Here is a 22,912-nt window from a genome sequence, read left to right as displayed (position 1 = left end):
TCCTGCCCTGACTTCCCTTCATGAGGTTTTGCGCTGTCAGATGGAATAACCCTTTCCTCTCCAAGCGGCTTCTGTCACAGAGCTCGTCACAGCAACATAAAGCAAACTAAAACGGTGCTGGTGACGGCCCTTCTGCAGAGCAGTGGGGTAGGATATGTGCCTGCTGTGGTGTGTGTTGTAGGGAGGGAAAAGAGCCACGTGCCAAAGGCCTTCCCAGCGATGGCCTGGTGTGGAGGTGGGTGACCCCCGTGCAGGTAAATACCGAGTTATAGAAGAATGGACGAGCCTGGGGCACAGCCAGGGAGAGGGCCTGGAAGCATCTCTGAGGAGACATGCTTACTAAAAAGATCCGAGCTGGCTGCAGGAAAGGCAAGGACAGCAAAGGAAGAAGAGTCCAGAGGGCAGAGCCCGTGGCCTGGTTAACCACAACTCAACGTCAGCCCCACCCAGGCAAGGCCCTTGCAGCTGCAGGAAGAGTGCTCCGTTAATTTCTAAACGGTCGCAGGTTCTGCCTACCCTACCTTCACCCCACCTTCAGCAGCACCTCTGCCTCCTGCCACCAAGGCGGACCAGAGGCTGGGGAGCCATCTGCATACCTGGATCTTGGGACTGAGCAGGTAGTTAGCTACCCCTGGGGTTCAGCATCCCTGGCTGACTGGAGGCTGAGCTGGACTAATGTTTGCTAAGGTCTTTAGTTCTGACCTGGCTTCAAAGGCCTGCTGTATCTCCCCGCACCGCCCTGGCAGTGGGGGAATCCCTGCTTTGGTCAGCAGAACACAGCTGCTGTCTCGGCTCAGCGGAGGCAGGTTCAAGGTCTGTTTACAGAAAGGAGTCTGAAACCCTGTGTATCCCCTGTCAGCACTGACAGGAAGGGACAGCTAATATTTACCAAGGCCCTGACTTGGGAATTCTGTACACTTTACCTTTCTGGCAACCCTGGGAGGGAGGGCTCAGCAAACAGACATGTAGCACACACTGAGCATTAAGAAAGAATCCAGCATCTCTTATACCAGAGGAACAGATGACCCTTGTGCTGGGGTCAGAGGTCACGACCTCTGTGAGCAGCAGAGCCAGGCTATGATCTCAGCAGTGTGAACCTATGGACTACTACAGCTGTCATTCAAGGAGCTTGGTACCCTCCCCGCCAAAGGATGCTGGGGGGGTGACTCAGGCTGACTAATCAGAGCATCAGCCCTCCCAGACATTGTCATTTATTCTGGGGTGGCCATATAACCCAAGCTGGCCGATCAGGGTAATTAGCTCTCCTTAGGCCCAGTTGAGCCTCTGGACTCAGCTCTGCCCGAAGCCCTATCTCTTAGTAGGTCCGGTTACGAGCGTGAGGCATCGTCTGTCCTGGGGGCCGATAAAGCATGAACGAGGAAGCCACCGTTCCCACTGGGCCTAGGACCAGGCCGGGCAGGACTCACCTTGCCGGTCTGCAGGGTGGGGAGGGTGGGAGTGGTAGAGCGTCTGCTGGCTCTGACGGATGGCAGCAGTCAGCGGGAGGTCAGCCTGAACCACCCATTCCTGGTTGCCATTGAGCACCGTCTCGCCAGGCATGGCGAGTGAATGCCGCTTCGGAACATCCTTGGTCAGTGTGGCTAAGGACTGCTTGGCCTGGAGCAAGAGCGGGAGACAGGAAGAAGAACACGTAACCAGAGGGGACCTCTCGTGCGGTTGCCCAGGCACCTCTCACTATCATACCAGCGAGCCACTGGCAGTGTGGTGCAGGCCATGTGCCTGTAATACAGGTCTCCCCTACCTCACCGGGGTCTCACCTTCGGCTGTTATTAAGGGCAAAGTGAGAACCCCGTGTCGGGAAGAAGGAAGCAAGTACATACTCATCACTTCTGGGGGTCTCCAGGGACAAGCAAGGATTCTTTGTGGGTGCATGTATGTGCATGTGTGTGCCCCTGTACACGCATGCACGTGTGTGGAGGCCGCAGGTCAATGTTAGGTGTCCACAGCAGCCACCCACCCTGCTTTTGGAAACATGGCCTCTCGCTGGAGCTGGCTGATTAGATTAAGCGTGGCTGCTAGCAAGGCCCAGGGATCCTGCCTCCACCTTTTACCACGTGATCTGAAGAACTGAACTCAGGTCCTCATGCTTGAGGTGCAAGCATTTTATCAACAGAGCCACCCCGACCCCAGCCGGGATTCTGATAGCCTAAGAACACGGCGTAGGGCGTGTTCTTGGTAAGCCTTGTAAAAGGCAGGTCTGAGATTGAGTCTGTGAGAAGGGAAGGCCATGGGGCAGAGAAGCCAGTCCTGAGACTGCCTGGGAAGGACCCGACACCCCACCATACACAGGACCGCTTCATTACAGTCATCTAGCTCCCGCTGGCAGGAGGGTGGGCTGCCATGGAGAACACACAGAAGGATTAGTGAGAAGAGCTGAGATGGTGGAAGACAAGGCTGGCCTAAAGGGCTCCACAAGACAAGGCCCATATTGGGGGACCACCACAGGCGTGACAGGCACTGTGTGGGGTTGGGGGTAGTGAAGGCCACGGGTCTTCTCTCTGTCCTGCCTCAGAGACCTCGTATATTAGCTCCCCACTCTACCCAGTATGCAGGAGTTTATCAGACAGCAGGATCTTAAATTGCTGGGGGGACTGGACGCACACATTAGACACAGGATTACGCATACTCTTAGTTAACCATTTTCTATGGCTTGGGCAGCTCTCTAGGGCTCCTGCGGGGCAGAGGAAGCTAAATGAGTAGTGTGGGGTAGAACATCACTACCTGAGAAGTGAGGGATCCCTTAGGGCTTCTGTGTCTAGACCCCTTAGGCACTAGACCCGAGAGTCTCTGATGCTGTCCACGCGGGACTTGAAACCTCTGATAAAGATTTCAAAAAAAAAAAAAAAAAAAAAAAAAAAGAAAGGAAAGGAAGGAAGGAAATCTCCTGGGCAGAGGTGAGCTTCAGAGGAGGCAGGCAAGTGTTCCCTCAGGCTGTGCCTGCTCAGGCGGAGAAGACCATCTCCCACCAGCAATCAACTCAGCATGTCTGACTAATCATTCCCACTACCTACAACTCAACGCTGGGAGTTCATCTTGACCTCTGACCTTCCCTCACTTCTCCTCTCTGGGTTCCCATCTTCCCTTGAGCATCCTGAACCTGGAAGATCGAGTTCCTGGGGATTTCTGAGTTGGGATGACTGTGCCCACTGTGACTACAGTCCAGCCAGAGTTGGGCTTGACCTCTGCTGCCCTGGAACTTGCTGTGTAACCTTGAGTATCCCCCGCCTTCCTACTGCCTCTGCAGGTCCTGACTTCCTTCCGGAATGCCCACGTGCTTCTGTCAGGCAGAGCTGCCCTCTGTTGCTTAGGATCTCTGCGACTTACGCTCTCCGAGAGGGCTGCACCTCTGCCCTTGACCTCAGAGCAGAAAGGTCTAGCTTGAAGTTAAGGGATGATGGGAATGGGCTGTCAGAGGGACACCTGGAGGAGAGGGGGCCATCGTGGGTCCGGGTCCATGTAAAGCACTACCCTCTGCCTCTAGGAAGGCTCAAAGCCTGCAGCAACAGAGGGTCTGGAGGGAGGAGGGAGGAGCCGAGTTTCTGGCCGGAGTAAAGCAGGCTCTGTGTTAGTACATCGGGAACAGAAGCCAGAGGGGCTAGTTCCAAGTATAGAGAACAGCAGGGAACCCATCAGACACTGAGGCCAGGGATCAAAGCACCAAGATGGGCTTCATCTATCTGGCCACACAGGGTCTTTCCCACCCGTCCCCTCAGGGCTGCAGGAAGTATCAACAAGCCATGAAGTGGAGGTAGTCTTCCTGCCTGGAAGGCTCTCACCACTAGGGGTCAGCATTGCACAAGGCAGCTGCCCTGCTCAGGGCAGCTTCACTCATGCTGTGCAAACTATCCTGCCATCACCTTCTATAGATGCCACGGTAGCGGTCTCCTGCCTAACCCCCAAGTAGAATGGAGGCCAAAGAGAGGTCAAGCATCCCCACGGAGGTCTGTAACTGATGTACCTGGCTCCGGCCCCTTGCAGGGCAATACAGCCCACTACTAAAGAGTCACACAAGGAGGGTGGGAGGCAGATTTAAGATGGCTCACTGGGTAAGGATGCTTGCTGTCAAGCCTGACGATCTGAGTTCAATCTCAGGACCCACGTGGTAGAGAGAACCAACTCCAACAAGCTGTCCTCTGATCTCTCTCTCTCTCTCTCTCTCTCTCTCTCTCTCTCTCTCACACACACACACACACACACACACACACACACAAATGTAATTAGAACAAAATAAAGAGTCAATAGGAGTCACCATACAACTTTGCATGCTCTGGCTATACCCGGCCATGTCATGGGGAAGGCGGGATGAAATGAAGACCCTGTCCTAACAACTGAAATGCATAGGAGATGGCTCAGGTCACACTGGCAGCCAGGGCTGAAGTCTGGGACGCGTCTACCTCTGTCAGACCCCTGAACTTGCTCTGATCCCCACACACATGCCACGTGCCTTTTTGAAACGTCTTCTTGTTTCGATGGATTTCAGTTATTAAAAAACAGTAACAAATCCATCTCTTTTTTCCCTGATGACCTAAGAAAGACAATTTTGCTACAAATACATTTGGACCAAAAGCCTTTAGATATCCTACATAAATAGAGTTGATACACATATAGGTATATGCTGCATGCATACATATAAATTTACATATGCACAGATAAGTAGATGCTGTCATTTGTAATCCTAGACTCAGGGATGTTAATATTTTGTGTATTTCTTTCCAGATATTTTCCTCAAACAATTATGATTATTTTGAATCAAAATACATCCTCCCATCTCCCTACTCGTTAGCAGCCACTGGGGGAGTGTGGTCAGGCGAGGCCTCCTAGGGTCCCTATGCTCCTGCGCTTGAGGGCGTCCCCAGATCGTGAGTATCATGTAGCCCACTGCTCTCCCTTAGCCTCGTGACTGCCTCCTCCCCCAGGGGCTTTGGGAGGCCCATCGTTGCTCCTCAGTTGCCAACCTCCAAGCTCTAGTAACGACCTGGGCCACTCCAGTGGACGGGGAGCTCACCATGGCTAGCTCGGCCTCCAGTTCCTTCATGCGGTTGTCCTTGAGGTCCAGCTGGGAGCGCAGAGCCGCGGCGTGGTCCGTGGCCTCCTTGGCCTGCCGTCGCAGCTCCCACTTCTCTCGCTCCAGCAGGTCCTTCTCCTTAGCCAGCGCTTTGACGGCGTCCTCACTCTCCTGTGGTGGGGGTGAGAGAGGGGGGTGGGTTGCAGGCTGGCACAGGGTGGAGGGCTCATCGAGGTGGGCAGGGAAATGGGGAGGCTATGGGGTGAGCATCCTGGACTCCTTCGGAGAGCATTTTCCTGATGAGGGAATCTGGGTGATGCTCGTCTCTATAGAAACTGGGGGCGGAGTAAAATAGGACCGTTTTTCAAAGATGGGACAACTTCACATGGGGAAAACCAAGTGTGATCTGATGAAAGTTGGGGTGAAAGAGTTTTTTGTTTGTTTTTGGTTTGAGGCATTTTGTGTTGAGTCAGGGCTTCTATGAAGTCCAGGCTTGAACTTCTGATTCTTCTGCCTCCAATTCCCAAGGGCTGGCCCAGTTTCTGTGGTGCTAGGGATACCCAGGGCCTCACACATGCCAGGCAATCACTCTGCCAACTCCACATTCCCAGCTCCTGGGGCTGTTGTTCTCGCTTGATGAACTATGTTAGAGCAAAATGAAGAAGGCACTATCTGGACTGCCACCTGCCAACACTGCACAAGGTCACAGCTGATGGGACACTCAGTAGCCTGCCCTTCTCACATCCACAAGGAAGGAAGTTCCCGTCACCTACATAGGGCTCTCTCGGCTTCCTGCACAAACCATGGATCCCAGAGGGTGGTGCCAGTCAGGTGTGGGGCAGGCCCCAGAAAGAGTTGTGACTGACCCTGACCTCTGAGCAACTGTGGTCTTGTTTTGGGGGCAGTCCTGGGGGGAACCCAACCCATCCTACCAAACCACCACACCTAAAGCTGAAAGGTGTGTTAGCCTCCCCACCCCGCCACAGCCAGTGCAGAGGACAGTGGCCACCATCCTGTCTGACATAATAACTCTGTACTTAAAGGTCAGCCAAGATGGCCAGACCAGGTAGCCAAGTGGGATCAGCTTTTCTTCATGGATGTGGCTTCCACAGTGTACAGCCGCAGTTGAAGTTCTTGAGAGAATCCTACAGGTCAGCACGGCCTCAGTTTCCCCATCTGCCCTGGTTGCATTTTGAGATATCCCTGTGACCTGCAGCTCAGTCTAGAAGCTTCTCATTCTCTAAGGTCCCTGTCACTCCTCTTCTTCCAAGAAGCCTTCCCTGATCACCAGCTAGGGTGACCACCTAGTGCCTTCTCCAGTCCTTCCTCATACCTGACGCTCAGTCCACCAACAGAGATCTGAAGCAGACACAGCCAGACAAAGTTGTGCTTGTATGATCCAGAGCAGAACTGACCACCCCTGGGAGCTCGGTAAGCGACACCTCTGGGAGCTGGCTGGTGATCTTGGGTTAGGAGAGAGACCTACTAGGACCCTTGAGAGCCTTTTCATCTCCATCCTGATTGCTCTGCTGGCGGTGAGCAGATGAAGGGCCTGGGCGAGGTGAAAAGGGTCTCAGGTGTTTTGAAGAACTGGACCCATGTCGCCACAACACTGTTCCCAGGCAGGGAGGCCAGCAGCCTCTGCAGCAACAGTCACAGGGTGGCTAGGGCAGTGCTGCAGGCTTTACATGCATGCCTGAATTTGATCACCCACACATGAGGCAGATCATTTATTTATTCCTGTTTCACAGAGGGGTAAACTGAGGCTCAGAGGAGAAATGCCCTCAGCCCACTGGTCATGGAAGCAAGAAAAAGACCCATGGAATTCCTTCCCTGTGGATCTGACACTTGACAGGGCCGAGGGGCTGTTAGTGGCTGAAGCATGCAAGGGCAGGGCAAGGCTAAGACAATTAAGGTCTTGCAGGCGAGGCCAGGGCAGTCGTGAGAGGCTACGGGGACAAAGGGGTGGTGAGGTGGTGGCAGCAGAGGATCACCCTGTGCCTAGCTCTGCAACGGCTGCCAGGCCTGCTATAAGGACACTTCCAGCTGCACCCTGGGGACAGGGCGTGTGTCTCTGGCACAGTTTTCTGGGATGTTGTAATTTTGAAAATTTTCTGGGCAGGCCAAGTCTATCTTTGTCAGCAGCTCTGAGTCCCCGCTGTTGTCTACCTGCTCGACTGGGGTCTGTGGGGGTCCTAGAGCCAGTGTGGGCCAAGGGAGGCTGAGAGCCTGCAGCCCAGTTACTGGGGAGCCAGAGAGTTCTATTAACACTGTTCATTTGGTTCCTGCATAAAATGAAAATCACGTCTGCCAGATGAAACTAAGTCTTCAGCTTTAGTTTCTACAAAGTATCTCCAAGTAAAGAGCACCTGCCTAGAATCCCCCAGTGAGGGGCTGAGGCGCCAGTTCTGTGGTAGAGCACCTGCATAAGTTCATCCTGAACACCACAAAAATAAATAATTGGTCTTGATCAGTCACCAGACCCTTAACCACCTTAGTCTTGTCGTCTGCACAGTGGCCTGGGCTGTCAGTAACTCAAGGTCATTCAGATGCTATTCCCCTGGCTTCTCCAACCTGGCCGGACACAGAACAAGCAGGAGGCACCTGTACCTCCTGCTTAGAGGCGTTTGACCACAGAGAGGAAGAGATTTGCCTGCCTGGGAAGTGACAACGAGCGTTGCGGGTGATGACTACAGTAGGCACGTGACAACCATGTCAATTCCAGCCCAGCTGCTGCCACCTGGCCTCTACCTGCAGCTCAGATGTGGCCCCCTTGATTGGGACCCTCGCGTGGTCTGCCACCATTGCTATTGTAGAGCTGGCCATTCAGCCCTCCTGTCCCCAAAGCTGCAGGCTGAACTGTTAGATATGAATTGGATACGCCTGTCACAGGCTCTTGTTTTGCACGCTTGCCGTCTCCGTCTCCCCCCCCCCCCACCGTGGCACACTTTGGGGAGTGTGATGCCTTCAAGAAGCGGGGCCAGGCGCGTGGAAGCAGGCACTAGAGGAGAGCCTCTGAAGGCTGTATTGCTGCCTTGGCTCCATCTACAGTACTCTGCTTCTGTTGTTTCCTGCCAGCCTCGTACTCCACTTCCCAGTCAGCCATGATGTGAGTGCCTCCCTCGCGTGCTCCCACTGCCATTAACTTCCCTATTGTTCCCGCTCCATGATGGTCGTCTGACACCATGAGTACAAATAAGTCTTTCCCTCAAGTTGTTCCTGCCAGGCACTGGGGGCACAGTGACACACAGGGAACACATGTATGATCAAACGTCCGTGAACTCAATAGCACTCTAGCCCACATGGCATGTGGAGGTCGAAAGCCAACTCTCCCCTCACAATAGGAGTTGAACTCAGGCCGTCAGGCTTGGCAGCAAGTGCCTATGCCCTCTGAGCCCTCTTGCGGGCCCAGTTTTTCTGACCTGCACAACAGTAGGCAAAAATAGCTCAACACCGTGGCTCACAGAGGCCTGACTCTTACCCCTTGGAGGCATCTACACCACACACTCTTATGAGTCTTTACTGACCCAAATCCTACAGCCATGCAATCTACAAACTCCTCCTCATCCCAAGGAGCCCAGGGCGGTGACTCTTGACTGCCAACCTGACAGGATGTAGACTCTCTGAGCCTGGGTCTGTGAGGGAATTTCTAGATGGGGCGAACTGAGGTGGGAATTCGAACCCCGAAGGTGGGCAGCACCATCCTATGAGCCAAAGCTCCAAACTGAATCAGAAGGAGAAGATGGGTGAGGCATTCATCTCCCTCTGTTTCCTGGCTGCAGAAGCCATGTGACCAGCCGCATACCGTCTCTCCAACCAGCCTGGATTCTATGGTCCAAAACAAACCCCTCCCCCATGAAACTGCTTTTGGTGGGTAGTCATTTTGTCACTAAGAGAAAAGCAAGTCCTAGGGAGCCCAACTCAGGGACACAGTGCCACCTCCTCGGGCAGCCTTCTGAGCATCCTCTCTGCAGGCAGCAGGCCCTGCCGTCTCCCACGGCTCCTGGCTGACTCCTCACACTCCTGCTAAGGTGTTACGGATGAGGTGTGGCTCATCGTGTCGGGTGCTCAGTGCTCAGTACTCGGTCCTCACAACAGCTCTGCACCTTCCACAGAAGGGGAAACTGAGGCTCTAGGGTGAGGTCCAAGGGTATGCCCAGAGGAGCAGGGAACTGAAGCAGCTGGATTCCCAAGTCCACGCTGTCCAGGCCTGTCCACCTAGGGACACAGGGTCCAGCCGGGAGCTGGGCTGGCTTTCCTGGAGTGTCCAGACTGGAAGCACACAGTGGAGCCTCCAAGGGCGCTCTGGGATTCAAGGCAGAGAAGAAAGGAGGATCATGTATGTCTGAGAGAGGAGGGCAGGGACGAGCAGGAGAGGACAGGGGACCGGAGAGGCGCTGACCTTGCGATGCTGCTCGTAGTTGCGGATGAAGTCTCGCAGCTGCTCCTCGCGGCTCTCCAGGGTGGCGTACAGCTGCTGCATCTGGCTCACCAAGTCGGTCTTCTCGCCCTTTAAGCGTTTCCGGTCGGCTTTCATGGCTGTGGACAGTAGAGGGCATTAATTAGCTCCCGGTGCCCTAGCTGTTTTCTCTGGGTGCCTTCTGTCAGGAGACAAGGTGGGGTTCACTCGCTACTGTATCTCTCCTGGACCCCCACACCGCAGCAATTGGGAGCCAGGCCCCCTTCTCATCTCTCTGATTTGAGTATCTACAAGGGAAGCACTGCGGGACTGCATGGCTAGTGTCAGGGGTTCATACGAAGGGAGGTCCCAACCTTATGGCTGAAATGAGCCCCAGGGTCACCCCCCACCCCAGTCCACAGAACAGCTCAGCCCAGTCCAAGACTCTCTTGCCAGCCTCACTTGACTTTTAACATGTAAGGGTTTAATGGCACGCAAGATAAGACACCAAACATCACAGGTCACATAGGGCTGGACTCTGCCGAATGAAAACCTCTGTGCCCACGGGGAGACATGGAGAAGAGGAAAAGACAGCCCACAGGAGGGAGAAAATACCTATGAATCCCATATCCAATAAGATACATCTAGAATCGAAAAAATAAATCCCAAGCCAGCAAAATGGCTCAGCTGGGAAACATGCCCACAATCAGGTCTGACGACCTGGGTTTAATCTCCAGAACCCACTGGTGGAAGAACAAAGCTGCCTCCCATAAGCTGTCCTCTGACCTCCATAAGTGTCCCATAATGCATATGTGATGTGTATATTCTCTCTCTCTCTCTCTAAATTAAATGCAATGAAAATATAAAAAAATAAATCCCTACAACTCAAGAATAAAAAGGCAACTGTTGGGCCTGGAGAGATGGCTCAGTGGTTCTGCTCTCGGAGAGGACCAGGGTTCATTTCCCAGCCCCTACATCAGCTGCCTGATAACTGCCTGGAACTCCAGTTCCAGGGATTCTGGCGCCCTCTTCTGACCATCATGGAAACCTACACTTGTGTGAACATACCCACCTACACATATACACGATTAAAAATAAATATTTAAGAAACCTCTGCATATAAGCAAGTGTTAGTCATAATAAGCAAAGTCTAAATGTTCAGCCGGGGATGGCGAATGACAAAAAAGAGACCCATGGCCACAGTGACGCGTGATTTAACCAAGAAACGCTTCGTGACAGCAGCCAGGTGCAGCCGGTCACTGATGGCTACACATTGTGAGTTCACTGCCTCAAAATGTCCCCAAGAGGAAACACACGGAGACAGAGTAGAGCAGCTGATGGAGAAGATAGGGACGTGGGGTGGCTACAAAGGGTGGGAGCCTTCTCTGAGGTGAGGCGGTTCTAGCGCCCGGCTGTCTGGAGCTCTAACTCTGACTGTGTTGAATACCACAGCCCCATGAAGTTCAAGTGGGTGAACTGGGACATAGGTGAACTCAGTCTCAAAGCTGTTCAAATCACACCACACAGGTTATGCGCACCTCATCATCTTGTTCTCCACATACAATCCTGCGGGCTCAGTCTGTGTGCATGAAGGAATTACGGTCAGGGGCAGACCCCAGGAACCAAGAACCCTAGCTCCTGGCAGCCAACGTAAGCTAATGTCTTCTGGTCCTCCTGCCCTTTGGCCTCTCTCCCTGGGTAGAACAGGTGGGAGGTGGGGCATCTGGGGCCATGCCACTGCACACAGAGAGCCACGGGGAGCCCCTCACAGTGGGAACTCCAGGGCTGGTCGGCATTCAGAATTCCAACTTTGAGCCTCCTGCTGAATCCTGCTGACTCTTGTCCTCTCTGCAGCCAGCTTGGCTGCACGGCAGCTGAGGTCACCAGGGCTGGGTTTCCAGACCCACTGAGCTGAAAGCTTGCAGGGTGGAGCTGAGGACACAGCTGGGCCAGCTCTGTGTCCTGCCTCCAACATTGTATAGCATATTATGGTGGAACCAGACTTTAAGAAACTAAGGCAAGACGGCTTATACAGGTGCTTGCCACCAGGCCTGACGACTTGAGGTGGAACCCTGGGACACACATAGTAGGACAGAACTGACTCTTGCAAGTTGTCTTCTGACTCCCTGTACACACACCACAAATAAATAAATAAAACGACAAAGGAAAGAAACTCCAAGACCCGACAAAGTCACCTAGTCAGCAAGCACCCTCCAGGCAAGCCTGGGCCAGCACCATAGGGAATTCCCCACCTGCCATTGGCTGGCATTTCAGATCCATTTTTATAGAAGGGGGTGGATGAGTCCTCTTATCCCATCCCAGAGAAGTCATTCTGGCCACAGTGCCAGGGAGGGCAGCGCTGGGGTGCACAAGCGTTTACAGTCTGGCTTATTTCAGGTTGGCAGGTGTGACAGTGGAGAGGCACCGTGGAGCAGGGAGAGTGTCCCTGAGGTCTTGGCTGGTCCCCCCAATCCTTGCCACCTTTGTCCTTTGGTTAGAAACTGAGCCCCTAGGATTCTGATTTGCCCCATCGTAAGCTTTATCAAAGTCGGGCAGTGGTGGTGCACGCTGTCAATTCCAGCACTGGAGAGGCAGAGGCAGGAGGATCTCTGTGAGTTCAAGGCCAGTCTGGTCTACAAAAGAGAGTTCCGGGACAGCCAGGGGCTACACAGAGAAACCCTGTCTCAAAAAACAAAAAAAACAACAAACAAAACAAAAAGAGAGTGACTTAGGAAAGGGTTCACTTTCGCTTATGGTTCCAGAGGGGTGGAGTCTACACGCGCAGCCCTCCCTCCCTCGCTAGCTACAAGGCTGCTTATTCTTTCTCTCCAGGTGGAGCTCCCGATGTGGCAGCGGGCTAGTGCACCGTACTCCCAGAAACTAACTGGCTTCACCCGGCTGGGCAGGTCTCATTCCAGCAACCAGGCCACTGGAACCACGGCCACAGTGACAGCTGATGTCGTGCCCTTGGGGCCTTGCAGGGTCACAGTGTGAGCAGGATCCAGCTCCAGGGAATGTGAAGATTCTGGGCCCGGGAGAGTGTGCGTGGTGTGTGTGCACAGAGGTACCTAAAGTTCCAGAAGACCTGGGGCAAGTCACTCAGCCTCCTGGGCTTTGCTTTACTGCCATGATCCTGGAGCTGGAGAGACGGTGCAGCAGCCGAGAGCACAAAGGCCACCACAAAGGACGAGTCCCAGCAGAAGGCAGGGGACAGCCTTCCGGCCTCCACAGGCACCTGCACGCATAGGTACACATACACACCACACACAAGTCAAAATAAAAACACCCCACAGCCAAACATCTAATGATCACTGTGCTGTGACACTCGGGACGTGTCAGGCACTAAGGCTGTGTGGGTTCTTGTCACCTTTCATTGCCTTGTGATGTCATCATACAACAGACTGAGGACTTGGCCATGAATTGTCGAAGCCCCCCTAGCCCCAGTACCTAACCTCTTGTCCCCTTGGCTCAGAGCCTCTGAAGTCACCCACCCAAACCAGTCCCATGGCACACTGGGGACAACATGCTGTCCTGGTCTGTCTTCTGGCCCTTGGGTTCTGGGGGGGGCTGAAGCCTGGCTGAGTTGTTTTGGGATGGAACCCCAGGCTTCATGTGTGCTCTGCCACTGAGCTAAACCCCAGCTGAGCCTGTTTCACGGAGGAGTAAAGAGAGGCCCCAGTGTTAACTTAGAGAAAGACAGAGACAGAGAGAGAGAGAGAGAGAAACTGAGCAAGGGAAATAGGTCCTGGACTCAAACTGAGGACACACTGACCTTCAGCTCCTCCTCACTCACCACCAAGAAAACACACATCACCGTGGACAGCACAACCCGCTGCATCCTCCCACAGACCAGAGGAGGATTCATGATTCCCAAGTGTCGTCCGGATGCTCTCGCTCTGAGATGCAGCCCCTCACCATTTGGCCTCTCAAGGGGCACTCTGAGGTTTCCCTTAAATGCAATCTGACATCCCACTGTGTGCCCCATTACTGCCCTTTGGCTGCTAGAGATGTGTGTGTGTGTGTGTGTGTGTGTGTGAGAGAGAGAGAGAGAGAGAGAGAGAGAGAGAGAGAGAGAGAGAGAAGAGCTCATACGGAATCCCCTCCCACAGTGTGGCTTCCTGCTAACCTGAGCTCTGAAGCCTCTGGGCTCCTATTTCTAGGCATTCCTGAGGTGAAGGGGGAGGTTGCAGCAGGTAAATGGGCAGTCAGCAGGAGGGAGGCTTGCTTTCCCATCCAACCTCCTTGGGACACACAGACTCTGGAAAAAGGGGGAGGGGGGACTGGCATGGGGCTCTGTGGGACTTAGGCCTTTGAATAAATACCCACCAACATGGGAGGTATTGGATCCTTCAGTTCAACTTCCTGTTACTGTTGGGGATCTGAGGCCCAGAGAGGGAAAGCGAATGCTGGCTGTCACACAGCGAGCCACCCCAGGTCTCTTGATGCTTAGGCCAACATGACCATGACCAAGTAATTTACAATTCTTCCTACATGCCATTAACACCCCCCCCCCCTACACACACACACAGTTCTCAACTAAAAGCTATCTTTCTTTTGGGTGATATGTAGGATACACCCTTGGAACATCTGGGGAAAAGAGAACCCCAGATCAGAGACCTCCCTAGATTCCAGGCTTCTCTGTCTTGTTCGGAGGCAGGCCCAAGATGCCACCGGTGTCTGAACTTGGGCCCTCCTCTGCTTGTAAGGCTCTGGTTGCCAGGAGAGCAGGAATTTAGCTGAACAATGCAGGGTCTAGGCATGAGGATAGCTGTTCTCAGCTCCATCCATCCCCGCCACCCTGGTCCCTATGGGTGGAAAGTGAGACCATCCCCTTTACCCAAGACTTCCTTAGGCACCTGAGTCCCTAAACTTGGCAGGTGCCCTGTCCAGTATTTTCCCAGCATCACACCAATGCAAGGTCTTCTCTCTGGCCTCCCAGATGGCCGGTCTGCTCCCTACAGCCACCACCATGTTCTCTTCTAGCAAATTCCATTTTTCTTCTTCCTTCTGATGCGAAATGCTCCCAAGGGCTACTCACAGTGTCAACCTCCAGCTCTAAGTCCTTGGTCTCTAAGGGACCCCTTGATTTCTCCACACTTGGTCATTTCTAAGTCGCTGAGAATCCCGAGTCTGGCTCCTTCAGGGCTGGTGCCATGTCCTCCTTTGGGGTGTTCCCTGTCTTCTCCCACCATTCTCAGTGGTCTCCTCTGGGCTCTCCTGGCTCTGGCTTCTTAGCTGGGAGTCCTCTGTCTTGGAGGCTCTACTCCATCCCCTGGGGACCACACCTGTGAGCTCTGGACTCCAGCCTGCCTGTGTTCTACACCTTCACTGGAGCATCCGAGAGCATCCTACAATGCACACGACCAACTCAACAGTCCCTCCAACAGTCTGGGTCTTAAAGTGTCCCGCCTCCGCCTCAGGGCTCCACTCACAGCAGTGAGTAGGTGCTGGGGACACAGGACAGACAGTGACAGGAGGGCAAAGACTCGGGAAAGAGGCAGAAGGCTCTGTTCTATGAATTCCACGTATCTCAGACTGTTTCCTTGGTCCTTGGCTCAGGAAAACTCAAGGACACCTGGCTGGGACAGAAGACCATTCTCAGGTCCCTGACAAGACCTACTATCAGGAGGGGCAGGGGGACCTAGAATCCAGTTCCTAGATTCCAGAGAGAGACCATACCCTAATTGCACGGGTTGCTGTAACACCCAACTTTTCATGAGAATTCCAAACTCCCAGTTGTAAATCCCAGTCTCTGGCCTTCATCTTTGGGGGCCCTGCCCCTGTGCCCCTTGCCCCTTGCCACCTCAAACCTTGACCCCTCCCCAGAGGAGGTCAGGACCACTCCCCCAGTCTATTTAAGCTGCTCCCCGGAAAGTCAACATGTGGTTTTACCTCTTCCCTCCTGGTGGTTGCACTGGCGGCTAGACTGCAGGCGTCCTATCCTACTAAACCTGGATATCTTTTAATTTGGTTTCTTTTGATTCGACCTGATTGGGATTTTGAGTCGGCAGAGAGCTCGCGTTAGAAAATATTTCTAACACCAATTCTTACTATTTTTAAGGTTTTAAATGTTCCCTACAACACAGGTTAAGTTCAAGACTTACTTGAACTTGAGGGGTTTGGCTCTGCAGACACCAGCTGTATGACCCTGGATACATCCTTTATGCTCCCTGTGTGTAGTATGGAGCTGCAGGCCGCTTCCCGCCACCCAGCTCCCATACGGCTAGCTTTACCCGAAATAATTACACGGAAACTGTATTCTTTTGAGAACACTGCCTGGCCCGTTAGTTCCAGCCTCTTATTGGCTAACTCTCACATCTTGATTAACCCATTTTTAATAATCCGTGTAGCCCCACGAGGTGTGGCTTACCAGAAAAGATCTTAACCTGCGTCTGTATCGGGTGGGAGAATCGTGGCAACTGCCTGATTCGGCTTTCTTTCTCCCACAATTCTGTTCTGTCTACTCCACCCACCTAAGGGCTGGCCTATCAAAGGCCAAGCAGTTTATTAATTAACCAATGAAAGCAACAGATAGATGACACTCCCACATCACTTGTGTCAAATGGGGAGCCTTTGGAGTGGAGCAGAGCTCCTGGAGGCAGATGCTGGTGGTTCTGCCCGGCTGTGCTTAACCACCCCAGGGATAAGGGTGAAGCTGTCAGGAGTGGACTAGGAGGCCTGGGAAGGAGAGGTTTGATTAGAGGCTGCCAGACCTCGTGAGCTTAGGGGCAGACTCTCAAGTAGGAACTTGCGCTGGGAAGGCCAGGCCAGCCAAGGAAGAGGTTAGGGACCTGCAATCAGTAACCAGAATCCCTGCTGGCTGCTCACCCTCCTCACATCAGGAAGCCCTATCGGGTGGCGCTTCCGCCCTGTCCCCAGAGGTCATCAGCAAGGGGGGATGTGGGGGTGGGGCATGTAGGGAGGGAGGTGTTTGTTTTCCAGGTTTTGGAGGGGAGTCCAGGAAAGTCCTCCTAAAAATAGCAAACCGGCTGAGGGGGAGCACCAACATTCCCTAGACTTGCAGAGGAAATTTCTGGAAACAACACTGGCCACCAGCTACACCCCCCCTGACCCCACCACGCCCACGGTGAGCAGTATCCTTAAAGGGTGACATTTGTGTGTGAGGCCATTAGCAAACAAGACAATGGCTTGGACTCAGTCCTGAGAGAGACGACCAGGGCATCGGGGTGCAAAACAACATGCTGTGTGGCCTCAGGAACTCAGTCGAACAAACACCCTCTCTGGGCTTTGTCCCCCAGAAGAGGCCCTGGGCACCCAGTGATTTCGGGACTGCCCTCATCACTGCTGCTCCCCGTGGGAGACTCAGCAAGGTTCGACAAAGTTCCATGCAGGTAACAGCCAATCTCCAAGCTAGTACAGAATGGAGAGGATGGTTCTGGAACACCAGTAATGAAGAGCAGACCTCAGGAAAGGTGGCCTGGGTTCGAACCTGAGCTCTGTGGTATGCTAGTGGGACCCAGAGTAAGTTAGCAGATACACGCGTGCACATGGACACACGGACACACGCGCGCGCGCACACACACACACACACACACACACACGCACCTAGGAAGAGTTTGATCAGTCCCCATCTCTGCGTGCACCTGGGCTCAAAGGCTGGGGGAACTGGGAGATGGCTCAGTCAGTAAAATGATTCCTGTGCCAATATAAGGACTTGATTTGGATCCCCCGAATCCACACTTAAAACACCAGATGTGATGGGGTGAGCCTGTGATACCAGCACAGGGGAGACAGACAGGAGGATTCCCCCGGGCCCAAAGGCCAGTCAAACCTCTGAATTCCAGGACCATGAGGGACCCGTCTCATAAAAACGGGGAGACGGTGTCCCGAGGAAGCCCTGAAGGCTGCCATGCGGGCACACAGGCATGTACACACAGCTCCCGGGGGCTCTAGCCGTCACCACCGAGGACAGCTGTAATGACAGGCCTGCGGCTTGCAGAAAGGGTCAGAGCCCCATTCCTGATCAGCTTTGGGCGTCACAAGACGTTCTGCTGGCCGCTATCAATTCCCGGGACACGCTTCTTCTCTCAGCGGCTTCCCAGTCTGACTAGGGAAGGAAAGAACTTTAAAAAAATTTTGAACGTGTATACTTATTTTGTAAGTTTGTGTGTGCCATAGAAAATGTATGGTCAGAGGACAACCTGTAGGGACTGGCTCTCTTTCCACCATGTGCGTCCTGGGGACTGAGTTTAGGTCGGCAGGCCTGGTGGCAAGCGCCTTTACTGGATAAGCCATCTCACCAACCCAGCTTTTTTTTTTTTTTTAATCCGCTCTATAGAACTGCATCTCTGTGGTCTTGTCTTCAGAATCCCCCACCACTGTCCGACTGTGACAGGTAACACCAGGCCGTGAAGTCATAGGACAGGCTGCCACAGTGTCATCGTCTCTCCACCTGTCCCTGCTTCTCTGCTGTTACTCTAGGAACCAGACATCACCAACCAGGGTAGGGGTGGGGCGAGCTGGAACCACCTGGCACCATCTTTTAAATTGGGAGGACGGTCGTCTCATGGCAATACTGACAGTCTACTGTACTAAAGATCTCTATAAAATATTTAGACTGCCAGGGCTAGATATAACAGTGATTACACATTTAAATGTTAAGGAGTATAATTAGATTGAAAGATTAGCCAAGCCTGTCACTAAATATATATTTAGGACTGATAAAACCTCCTACTGTAAAATCACAGGTGAACACACCAATGGGCCCGTGGGTCTTAGAGTTGCCTGACAGAGAAAGGTGGCCTCAAAAGGCGGCCGGGAAAGGAGGTCACTGAAGGGGACCCTGAAGACCCCAAGGAACAGGGGAGATGGCTCAGATCAGATGAGCCAGTGGCTATGAAAATTCATCTAAGTCTACGGATGGAGAGTCCACTCCTGAGAGCAGTCAGCCGTGGCTCTCATACGCCCTAGAGACAGGTTTGTGTGAGATGGCATATGGGGGTGACTCTGGGGTATCCCCTAGAACCTCTAAGGCTCTAAATCTAGTCATGCAGAACTAAAATTTAAATGAGTCACCTGGTGGACCTGCAGGACCCAGGGTTATTGCTAGAAAGCCTTGTTATTAAGGTGACAGTGTGGCAAACAGGGGCAGCTCCACTCTGAGGAAATACATCACAAGGGGTCAGACATGCGCAGGACACCCTTTTATCTACGCACAAGGCTTACGCTTTAAATGTCTGTAGAGGTAAATAAAACAAAACAATCCCTAGGAGAAGGGTGGCAGACTGAGCACAGCAGGGAAGGAAGGAACATTCCAGCAGTAGAAGGCTTTGTGCAAAGGTCCTGAGGTAGCAGAGGCTGAGTCACTTTCTGGAAGGCAAAGTTGGCCTCAGCGAAAGGCAGCTTCCTCCTAAGGGTGGTGGGGTCTCCCTGCTTTCTGCTTCCTTGCGGGCCCCCATAAACGACTAACCATTCCTTTCCTTTAGCCTTCCTTTGCCCTAAGCTGGGGGCACATACCAAGATTTCCCAGGAGACTAGCTTTGGGGAAGGGACAAAGACCAGCACTGCACAGGAGCTGGTGACACCCTCCATGCCGGTGGCACAGCGCTGGTGCTGGAAATAAATGCCACGCTGAGGGAAGTCACTGGCAGAGCCTGACTAGACTATCCGGGGATTTGGCCTGTGGAGAAATGACATTGAGGAAGGTGATAGTTACGGGGAGCGGCAGCAGGGTCCACAGCTGACTGCAGCCACAGGGAACCGTGATGGGCAGAGTACGCCTAGCCTTTCTTGGTGGGCCAATGGGACTCATGGACCAGCTTCCCAGGGGATGGGGTGGGGAGCAGGGTATGGGAGTGGAGGCTCGCAGAGTCATTAGACAAAGTCTCTCCCCATTGCCTCCTGTGGGGCTGGCCCTGCAGACATCAGACATCCAGGGGCCCACAGGTCAGGACAGTAGCCCTTTTCTGGGGCCCAAGAGCAAATCAGCGCTTGGCATCTGAGCCAGAGTTGGCGGGTCCCCGTGATACAACCTTCTCCTGAAAGAGGCTCCGGTTGCTGTAGGTACTCAGTAGGCAGCCCCTGCACACACACACACCCCCCCCCCGTTTCCTCCATTGTTCAGGGAACTACTGGGGTGGGCAAACGAACAAACGGTCAGAAAGTCCTTCCAAAGGGCACAGGGCATTCGCACTTACAGCTCATGGTGTCTGAAAGGCACCCTTCACCCCACACTTTGCCTGGCGCTCACCCTGTGCTCCCACATCACTCACTGTCCCCCTGGCTGGCTCTTCTCACCCCCTTGAAACTGCAAAGCTTCCAGACACTCCCCACCCCAGTTTTTTTCCCTTCATCCTTTGTTTCCTATAGCTTTTCCCCACCTGACCGGCATCGCGTATATTTTGCTCTTGGATTTACTGTCTGACCTCCCAGGGTCCTAAGGGCAGGCCTGGTGCGGAGCAGCAGTTCATCTGACTAACTACTGCAAGAGTCAAAATGGTCCCAGGGGTGGGGTATGCAGGCGGCAGAGAGGGAGGGGTCAGAAGATGCCTCTGGGGAAACAGAATTGGCATAATTTCCAGGGTAGGGTGGTCCTTCTGTGGCCATAGATACTTGAAGAGATGGTGGGGGCTGAGGGGGGTGTTTGGGCACCTCAATAGATTCCATGTAGCTGGAGCTTAGTCTCAGTGAGGATATGGGAAGTCCTGGGGCAGCCAATGTGTGCTGCGGGGGTGGTATGCTGAGACTCGGCTGGCATGGGCTGGATGGAGGGGAGGAATCACTCCTAGGGTGAGGGTGCAGTCCTGCACTCTGTCTGCTTCCTTGATTCCCATGACAGAATTTGCACTCTAGGGATGGTTAGCAGAAAGCTTAGAAGGGCTGCGATGTAGCTCGGTAGGTAGAATACTTGCCTAGCGTGCATGAAGCCCTGGGTTCAAATCCCAGTACCACATAAACTGGGTATAATGACACATACCTGCAGTGCCAGCATTTGGGGGAGCAGAGGCAAGAGGATCAGAGGTTCAAAGTCACCCTCAGCTACACAGTTACGTTTGGAGGCCAGCCTGGTTGACAGGAGAGCCTGTGACACAAGGAAGAGATGGAGAGGGAGGAATGGGAGAAGGAGAAGGACGGGAGGAGGGCCGGGTGTCAAAGGAGACAGAGGATTGTGGTTGGTGTGAAGTGTGCAGGGAGGGGATCTCAGGATGAAGGAGAGGCCTCCCTCAATTTCACCAGCAGAGGCCACACTGGCCAGCAAGCCTAGCAGAAATAGTGAGGACCAGGGTCAGCGAGAGACACCCCTTCCCCCATCTCAAAAACCATGGTAGAAAGTGGCTGAAGATGCTCACTGTTGACCTTTGACTTCATACATGTGCGTGCGCACACAAACACGGCCACACACAAGACAATGCAACTCAATACACTGTGAACATAGAACCCGGATCCTGGTTCCAGCAAAACAAAAACAAACAAATAAAGAAATAAATAAGTTTCTATGTGCTGAGCCTTTTTGTCATGTGGGTATCGGGGGACTCTGGTTCTGAAAGTTTTTGTCTCCCAGAGCTTCGAGTGCAAAGACCTGGCATGTCACCATGTGGCTGGGACTAGCTTCCAGGTAACATGGGGAGGGTGGAGCAGGCAGGGGTGGGAGAGAATCAGTAACAGAAGGTGGGGCTAATGGCACCAGTGCCAGATTCATGACATCACTGCACGGGCTTCTGTGAATGAGTGAATTTTTTCCTAATAAAAAGCTCCACCACCAAGACTAGCAGAGGTGCTGGCCAGGTTCTATTGCTGTGCAAAGCTGCCCGATCTGGCCACCTTTGCCCTCTGCCAGTCAGGCTGGCAGCCTAGAACCCCAGCCCCTGATGCACCTGCACCAAGTCGCTGTGTTTTATGACAGGGCCTGGCTCATCAGGGTGGTGTGTGTGAGACATGGTGACCCTGGAGCCAGGGGTCCCTGCCTGACAGGGCTTCCTTTCCTTCTTAAGGCTTCAGGAGCTGAGGTGGCCACATGCCAGGGCTCTTTATTCGAAGGAGGTCCCAGCACTACCTTTTTTTCTTTTTCTTTCTTTCTTTCTTTCTTTCTTTCTTTCTTTCTTTCTTTTATTGCAAAGGGGGTCTGAGGGGGAGAAACGCCTGGCATGAAATGCGCCTGGGCATGTCTCGGGAGTGGCACCGAGGCTCAGCCCTGGTCTAGACCATGCATGGCTTGGGTGGGGCTGAATGAGGTTGGGAAAAGGGGATTCTGGCTGCTTTGGGCTTTGCAGGCCTGGACTGAGAAAGTGCTGAGTCAGCGTGCAGGATAAAAGCATTCCCGCTCCCGGGAACAAGAGTGAAGAATTTCCGGCTTGATGCTGAGAAGGGGAATCTCAGAAGTGGGGCTGGAAACAAGCGACCTTGAATAACTAAACCAGGAGGGGGGAGGAGGGGCTTTGGGGTGCTGGGGGGGGCAGCGAGGGGGGTGGAGGCAACTATGTTCCCAGCTACGTCCTGTGACTGTCTCACAGGAACCAGAGGACCTGGGGTAACAGGACAAAAAGGAGTAACCTGAACTTGGAAGCTACAAAGAAAGAGCCTTAGACTTAGAGTCGGATCCCAGCACTAGAGGGCCTACAAATCCTTGACACCTGACCTTGACTCTACCTGACCTGGGTTTGAAGGCTCACCAGTCACCTTGGTGACAGGCTCTGCAAACACAGGGAGGAGTGTCATCATTCCTTAGCCCAAATGATTCGCTCATTCTCATGGCAATCGCTAAGTATCTGTGCGACCATGTCACAAGGCAGAGAGAGGATCTGCAGGGCTGAACGACCTACCTCTGCTCACACAGCTGCTTGACAGTTGTATTTTCCAACTTCTAGGCCTAACTGAGGCCACCATGACCTTGAGCCTGCAGTAACCCTGTAACTGTTTGCCCTGCAAAACATCCTTCTCCGTGCCCCTGGCAACCCTGCCACGGGGACCCAGACTCAGAGAGGGTGCGTCTAGATGGTGAAGCTGGTTACTGTGCTGGGCTTATAGTAAGGGTTTGGATCATGGCCTCCAGGGAAGCAGCATGCTGCCACAAGCTCAAAACAAGACGAACTTCCTGGACTCTCATTAAGTCTTCTGGGCAAAACGGTTATTGTACTAAAAAAGAAAGTGGGCAGGAGATGCTTTCTCTGCTCTGGAGCTCGGAAGATGGATCTCCACTGGCTTGCCAGGGCCACCCAGGCTGGGTGAGGGCATGGTTCTCTCACCTGCTGCCAGCCCGGAGAGCCGTGAGGCCACACAGAACCCCAAGATCAAGCCCCACTGTCCACCGTCCTGATGCAGGGTTTGACATTTCCATCCGCAAACCGGGCCCATTTCACAGGGCACGGTGGCACCGAGCAGGGGGCATTGCGTTCTTAGCCCTAGAAATCACCTGCAGGACTAGGGGTACTGGCTCTGGGTTCAAATCCCAGCTGCCCTTCCTAGGCAATGGTTTTCCTAACAACAAGTGGGGACAATGACACCAGTCCAAGAGTGACCATGCAAGGGCT

General features: G+C 53.4%; 1 protein-coding gene across 10 annotated transcripts in view; it reads right to left on the bottom strand.

Moving 5' to 3' along the window:
- Kazn (kazrin, periplakin interacting protein) overlaps positions 1-22,912 on the bottom strand; it is a 912,767-nt gene that overhangs the window by 46,067 nt on the left and 843,788 nt on the right. For all 10 annotated transcript variants that reach the window (XR_005974328.1, XR_005974329.1, XM_041651457.1 and 7 more), the window contains 3 exons: positions 9,429-9,565; positions 5,027-5,197; positions 1,428-1,617 (listed from right to left, as the gene is read on the bottom strand). Coding sequence is in view for 8 of the 10 variants with exons in the window: in XM_041651457.1 (XP_041507391.1) it covers positions 1,428-1,617; positions 5,027-5,197; positions 9,429-9,565 (498 nt within the window). In the remaining 2 variants the exon portion in view is untranslated. The remainder of the gene's footprint in view (positions 1-1,427; positions 1,618-5,026; positions 5,198-9,428; positions 9,566-22,912) is intronic.

This window comes from Microtus oregoni, unplaced genomic scaffold, assembly GCF_018167655.1.
Source record: "Microtus oregoni isolate MIOR12 unplaced genomic scaffold, Mior012 000005F_ref0000423, whole genome shotgun sequence".
NCBI classification, from domain to species: Eukaryota; Metazoa; Chordata; class Mammalia; order Rodentia; family Cricetidae; genus Microtus; species Microtus oregoni.
The sequence above is the reverse complement of the archived record's forward strand: the minus strand, read 5'-3'. Positions and strand labels throughout refer to the sequence as shown.